At 36.3% G+C, this 7,297-nt stretch overlaps 2 protein-coding genes across 2 annotated transcripts in view; one reads left to right on the forward strand and one right to left on the reverse strand.

Annotated features, from left to right (window-relative positions):
• Positions 1-3,833, reverse strand: part of fgfr1op2 (FGFR1 oncogene partner 2) — a 5,897-nt gene extending 2,064 nt beyond the window's left edge. The window contains exons 1-5 of the mRNA XM_014018435.1: positions 3,575-3,833; positions 2,531-2,678; positions 2,170-2,287; positions 1,676-1,818; positions 1,443-1,556 (exon numbers count right to left, since the gene is read on the reverse strand). Coding sequence (XP_013873889.1) covers positions 1,443-1,556; positions 1,676-1,818; positions 2,170-2,287; positions 2,531-2,665 — 510 coding nt within the window. The 5' untranslated portion in view covers positions 2,666-2,678; positions 3,575-3,833. The remainder of the gene's footprint in view (positions 1-1,442; positions 1,557-1,675; positions 1,819-2,169; positions 2,288-2,530; positions 2,679-3,574) is intronic.
• A 41-nt stretch (positions 3,834-3,874) lies between these two features.
• The window catches only part of med21 (mediator complex subunit 21), a gene marked incomplete at its 5' end in the record, with an annotated part of 6,326 nt that continues 2,903 nt past the window's right edge, over positions 3,875-7,297 (forward strand). The window contains 3 exon segments of the mRNA XM_014018436.1: positions 3,875-3,922; positions 4,234-4,348; positions 4,428-4,528. Of these exon segments, the coding sequence (XP_013873890.1) occupies positions 3,875-3,922; positions 4,234-4,348; positions 4,428-4,528 (264 nt within the window).

Below are 7,297 nucleotides of genomic sequence, written 5' to 3' on the forward strand. Positions count from 1 at the left end.
TGAAATATCGCGATATTTCAGTGTATCAATATTTTCTTACACCCCTAGTAAATGATGTCATGGACAGGTCCTCGGTGTGAGGCTGCTAGCGAGCTATATCCACCCTGAAGGTTAATCTTGGACATTATCTGACAATTGGCTCTTTTAAATGAAAGCAGAGAGTGCTGACAGAGAGGAGAAGGTAGAAATGATTCAGTCTGCAATTGAAAATATGGATGGAGGACAACAGAGCGGCTTCATGGAAGAAGAACCTCAGCTTAGCCTGCTAGCTTTAGCATTAGCCCCAACGCTATCACCTTATATATGTATTAGCACAGTGCTACACATTCTCTTCTCATCACTGAGGTCCTCCATCCACATGACAGAGAGGGGAATGCAAAAATGACTCAGCCTGCAACTGAAAAMATGGATGGAGGACCTCATTTTAGCTTGTTTGTCACGTTAGCGCCAAGCTAATACATATAAGGCAATATAGAGTCGGCGCTAGTGTGGCTGTGGCTTCACTAACACTTCACTCTTGTTAAAAACCTTCAAAATGTTCATAATTCTTTACTTACATTATGTTCTAGTTCTGCTTTATTTAACTACATTGTGCTATCTTCACCTTCTATTAAGCTGATTTTATTAAATGTTTTTTTGATTTTTCTGCTTACCGGTATTTCTACTTTTTCTGCTCAGCTTCATTTAGCTATTTTAAGATTGTTTTAAGCTTTCAACTGTTTTTTTTTTTGCCAATTTCAGCTGTTTTCTGTGTTTTTAGCTACTCTTTTATATAATTTGAGATTTTTTTCAACTAAATTAACTTTTGTGATAATTTCAGCTTCTTACTGCTTAATTCAGCAAACATGCTGTGTATTTATTTTCATCTTTTTTAGTTTAAGCAGCATTCACACTATTTTAACAGGAAATGCACATTTTCTAGTTAAAAACAGTGATTACTTTTATTATTATTGAGTATTTTAAAGTCAGTCTCATGTTTTTCAGTTTAAAACACTGTTAGTTGGTTAGTAAATCCAAAACACACTGTTAATTTTAACTCCTACACTTTATTTTAGTTAATATCTTCAGAGGTGCAGTAGCTCTCTGTTGTGGTCTTCTTCTGAGGCTGTGAATTTATTTATTAGCCTTTATTTAACCAGGTAAATCACAGATCTCTTCTGAGAGGGAGGCCTGACAGCAACGTACACGCTGGGATCAAGCCCGGGTCGCGTAAGAGAGGGCATCCAGACCACCAAATTATCTGTTGCTATGGCGACCCCTGGAGGAGCGAGACGCTYTCAACCTGGACTTTGTTTAAATCTTCATTTCATTAAGCTAAACTATCATGATGAGRCTGTTTCCACCTGGTAACAAACATGGATTTAAATGTGCAGCTCAACTGATCGGCTCTTTATAAACCTTTGAAACATTTGGAACTGTTTGTGCGGCAGCTCTGCTCTCACCTCCAGCTGTTTAATCCTCTCCTCGTCCTCACATGTTCGCTCCTCGTCCACCTCGATTGCTTTCCTCATCACTGAGGCCATCTCGTTTATTTTATCTATGTGTGCTTGCATTTCCTGCAAAGATAAGACAATATTACATTTATTTTAAGAAAAAGGAACAATTTTTTTAAGCATCTTCTGAAACGTCGTCTTTACGAAACTTCAAAAAACTGGATGGAAACTCGGTGGCTGACCGTGGTGTGCTGCTCCTTCAGCTGCGTGACGATGGCGGGGTCGTCTCTTTTGCTCGCCATTAGTAGCCGAAACACCTGCTCTCTGTATTTGGTCATGATGAGCTCTATTGCAGACTGGTGTTCTTCTAACGACGTTCGTAGCTCTGCAGGAACAATCCCAAACGACATGTAAAATATTTGTTTTTAGAAATCTCATCCTTTGTACTAAAGATTGGAGGGACCATCCAGCCTGTTTTTAGCTCTCTGTCTAAAACTTTGTCTCTCTGTTGGTATAGGGGTGCATTAGTGCTGAAGGCATGGTTTTATTGCAACATTTGCTCCCAACCATCACCTAAATAAATAAATAAATAAAACAGAAATGATAAACAACTCTAATCCTACATTAGATAGTAATAAACAACATTCTTCTGCAAAAACCTCCTCAGGTTTATAAGATTTTGAAATCATCATGTTCCATAATGAACCCAGAGTTAACACCAACAGGTTAAGTCTACCTTTGTTCTCCTGTTGGAGTTCTCTGATCTGACGGTTCTCCTGCTGGATTCCCAGGACCAGACTGGAGCGAGGCCGGTGGCGTGCGACCTGGTTCAGCGCATCGATTTCTTCCTGGTACTGCCAACAGGAAATAATCAGCGAATAAATAAACAAACAAACAACTTTTACATCATTTTCTGTGTAGGGTTTTTGTTTTTCCTTGTGATATTTCTGTTTATTAAATGGTTGTATTTCGTGTCTGTCGGTCCATCTTGCTCCTTTACAAAGCTTCTTCTCTCACATGAGCCACAACACCTCGACTCTCTGGTAAAACGTCACCCCCTGGTAGTAAAAATTTTTTTTATTTCACAGTCAGCCTACCTGCTTCATGGCCTCCACTCGCTTGTTGAGCGATGTCGTCTGTTCAATTAACATCTCAGCAGCGTTGTCATGGTTACGGAGCCTTTCCACCAGCGATTTGGCATCCGCCAGAACCTTCTCTAAGGTGCAGTTCATACCTGAGGAAACACTGGTCACAAGCAGGACAAACTATAAGAAATACATTTTTAACCAGGATTTTGCTTGAAGTAATAAATAAATATATAAACACTTTTGTATATATTCCCTTTGATAAAGAYATATCTATTGTAAATCTTTTAAGGTATGTGAACGCATCACAGCTAGCATCGAATTAGTTGCTACAGCAGTTTGGTCTGAAAATGTTGACTTGAGTGAGGAATATTTAAAAGTTAGCCATTTATAATATCTGAAAAAGGATTTAACCAAAATTCATTTTAGTGCATTTGAAGGTTTTGTGTTTGCAAAAAGATGAAATGGGGGAAAATATGCTTACAAATGACATTGGAGTCAATTAAAATTATTTTTGCACAAATACATCTGTCCAGAAACCTGCAGGATTTACTTCCAGTGACAGTGTAACAAACATGGTACCACTACAGTGATCAATTCTGCAAGCTGTTTTATCATCATTTCTGATTGATGTCAGTTATAGGCTCTAATTAAACAAGAAGAAGTCAAACTGAACGTCCTCATATGACGAATAAAGATAAAATATGTGATCTTTCAGCTTTGTATCTACAAGAGATTTAGTTAGCATGTTGCTAACTTAAATATACTCCCTCTCTTATCTTCATATTTCTGTTCGCCAATTCGACAACAAATTATCAAGTTGTAACACTGTATTTTAATTTTAATAATAGGATATAATTGTAGTTTTATGTTTCAATAAAACAAATAATTACTGCTCCTAAGAGACTGACATGATTAGCATAACAAGTCATAGTAAATTATTATTTACTTGTATGTTCAAGCAAAACCAATCGCTTAAAGCCCAACAAGCTCCTGTAACATTCAAAAATAAGTTCTTTRTATTAATTTAAAGACTGAAAAACGAAACTGTCGTACCTGAAAAGATCAAAGTGCTTGAGTTGAGTTACTTCCTGTTGATATTTAGTAGCTAACGTTTGCTACAGGCTAACATTAGTTCCCAATAAGAGGCTCAGCTGTGGTTCCGTTGCTTTCCGACACGCAATAAAATACCATTAGATGCGAAAATATTGATTCAAACACGCTTTACATTAGTTGACCCAAGCTCTGAGAYTGGCTTTTAAGCAGCCGATTCGTCTAAACTCAGAGCTATCGAACTACCGCTTACTTCCGCGAGACTTTGAACTCTCGCGGTATTAACGCAAGACATTATTACAGGAAAATATGGCGGACAGGCTAACGCAACTTCAAGATGCTGTCAATTCTGTAAGCAAAATATCTTACATAGACTGTAACAGAATGCAATACTAAGCAATATATCGCTTATTATTTCAAAAATAATTTAGTAAATACATTTTAATAAGTAGTAGCAGCTGTAGCAACGACCCTATTCAGTAATTTAAAGCTAGCTAAAAGCTAACTAGCTAGTTTGAGCTTATTTAAAGTTTAAAACTTTTGTGTCAAAATGTGGTGTCAAGAGACACATTGCAGTGACGCTGGTTCAGCAGAACTGTTGGTAAAACACTGCAGCTTCTGCCTGTTGTCCTTTGCTTCATGAGTTAAACGCTTGTTTCCAGCTTGCTGATCAGTTCTGTAACGCCATCGGTGTTCTGCAACAATGTGCGCCACCTGCGTCCTTCAGTAACATCCAGACAGCAATCAACAAAGATCAACCAGCAAATCCTACTGAAGGTTTGTTAGTTTTTTATCGATTCACTGTAAGAAACCATGTCGGTGTATACATGTTTTTTTTCTCCCGTTGTTTCTCCAGAATACGCCCAGCTGTTTGCAGCTCTTATAGCGAGAACAGCCAAAGATGTGGACGTTCTGATTGACTCTCTGCCCAGCGAGGAGTCCACAGCAGCTCTGCAGGTCAGCACGTTCTCACAGTGTCACAGCATCTGGTCAGAAAGTCTGACCTGCTGACGTTTTCACGTTTTTACATCTCAATATACAATATACAATCAAATTCACTAAAACCTCCACAACGCTGCTGACTCTGTAGCTGCTTTATAACAATAAATTTCATTCTTTACCACTAAATAACCTTGTTATTTAAAATTATATTTTGACCCTCTTGTGGGACTCCTAACCTTTCTTGCTTTAATCTCCAAGTTATGACTGGTATGTACATTCCACGCAGATGAACAGTTGTTGTTTTTTTGCACTTGAAGACGTGTCTACAGTCTCACTTCAAGCATAAAAAAAGCAAAGTGGTATGAGGGATTTCTGGGAACTGGTGTGAAAATTGTTTTCTTTATATCCGGCTTATAATAATGGAGGCGTTTCCTTCCTTSCACATTATCACTGTGGGACAGGAAATCTGCGTGCAGCTCAGCAGAAAAAAAGCACAAGGCAGCGGCTCTTATTGCTCACTCTTTGTCGCACACAATCATTTAAAAGATTAGCTGATTTATTTAGTTTCACCAGCAGATCTTCCCTACGGGGGTGGGGGGGATCTGTGCGAAAACCAGAAACTAATGCTGAAAACATTTGTTTCAATGTCTCAGTTCTGCATGTTTTACTCGTTTCTCTGCTCCAACACACCTGATTCATACCTCTTTAAGTTCTGCTGCAGTCTGTCAGTCAACCGTTCATTCAAATCAGGTGTTTTGGAGCAGAAAATAAAAACTCTCCAAAGCCTGCAGGATACTGGCCCTCGAGGACCTGGATTGGATGCTCCTTCATCTTTCAGTCAGCAGAGAGCGCCACTTGAACGTGTTCAATTCAAGCTTTTTATTCATTCTGGCTCACTCTGCTGGAGTTTATGGAGTATCTGAGCTTTAAATTTGAAATGCCTTGTGTTTTCTGTTTCTTTGKGAGGAAGTAAACTTTATTAATAAAACAAACGTGTCAGTACAGTACTTTGTAAAAACAATCATACATTGACTTTCTGTCATCTGGCGTCTAAAGCCTAAGCAAGGAGGATAAAGGTGCAGTATATGTACAAATTTAAACAATAAAAAATAAGGGTATATATTTTAACAAATAGGAGTGAGAAAAACAAATAAACTAATTTAAGAAGTAAGTTAAAACAAACTGAATATTTTAATAAGTAAAAAGCCTTATGAAAGTGAGGAGTACACGGAATAACATGTTTGTGCTTTATTGGTTCTCACTATGTTTAGGGATGTTTTTAAATATTTGAAGATCATTTACAAATGCTTTGAAGCTGAGTGAAACCTTTAGAATTCGAGCTTAATGGATGTAAAATTTAGCTAAACAGTGTTGCATTGCAACAAAGTTCTTATTTTAATGCACAAGTCTTTGGGCAGAAAAGGATTTCTAGCCATTTTGAAGTGGGGCTTATGTAGAAAGGTAAAAAACAGTGTTTTACCTGCGGTAAATAGCTGTTTGAACAACCATGTCTTAAATAAATTAAATTAAATTAAATTAGCTTGTCAACGGTCCAAGTAGGACCAGTTCTAAACCAACTCCAGTCTTTTAAATTGACCTTTTTATTTACTAACACGCACACAAAGTCGGTATGATACAATGCATTGTGGTCTACATATATACCTTTACAGTTTGTTGAAATCCACTCAGTCTAAACTGTTTATCTACAGACTTCTTGAGTAGGACGCTGGAGTCATTTCCCAGCGTATACATTACACACAGATGTTGTTGAACACAGATTATTTAACACTGATCACTGATAAAAATATCTTATTAGCATCACAGGCATGAAGTTATAATCAGAAGCAGCAATGAATCAGTTTTGTAGAGCGAGATAACATCCGTTTTCAAGAATCTAACGAAGAATTATTTCACAATGAATTTAYCTGTATTCATCTTGCAGCAGGACAAAATGTCCAGCACTAACAGGACACAGGCTTCATTTTGCCCATTTGCCTTTGATTTTTGTTTTTAAACATCATATATTTAACACTTTGTTTTGATACTTCAATGACAGAGTATTAGGGCCACACAAGAAGATGTTTTTATTATTATTACGCGATTAAAGTCGTAATTTTAGGAGAATAAAGTCATAATATTACACAAGAAGATGTTTTTATTATTATTACGCGATTAAAGTCGTAATTTTAGGAGAATAAAGTCATAATATTACGAGATTAAAGTTGTAATTTTATGAGAATAAAGTCATAATATTACGAGATTAAAGTTGTAATATTATGAGATTAAAGTCATAATTTTAGGAGAATATAGTCATAATATTATGAGCATAAAGTCATAATATTACGAGAATAAAGTCATAATATTACGAGAATAAAGTCGTATTACGAGCATAAAGTCGTATTACGAGCATAAAGTCATAATATTACGAGAATAAAGTCATAATATTACGAGAATAAAGTCATAATATTACGAGAATAAAGTCGTATTACGAGCATAAAGTCGTATTACGAGCATAAAGTCATAATATTACGAGAATAAAGTCATAATATTACGAGCATAAAGTCATAATATTACGAGCATAAAGTCATAATTTTACGAGAATAAAGTCATAACATTACGAGAATAAAGTCGTATTACGAGCATAAAGTCATAATATTACGAGAATAAAGTCATAATATTACGAGAATAAAGTCATAATTTTATGACAATAAAGTCGTATTACGAGCATAAAGTCATAATATTACGAGAATAAAGTCATAATATTACGAGAATAAAGTCATAATA

Source organism: Austrofundulus limnaeus, unplaced genomic scaffold, assembly GCF_001266775.1.
Source record: "Austrofundulus limnaeus strain Quisiro unplaced genomic scaffold, Austrofundulus_limnaeus-1.0 Scaffold193, whole genome shotgun sequence".
Lineage (NCBI taxonomy): Eukaryota > Metazoa > Chordata > Actinopteri > Cyprinodontiformes > Rivulidae > Austrofundulus > Austrofundulus limnaeus.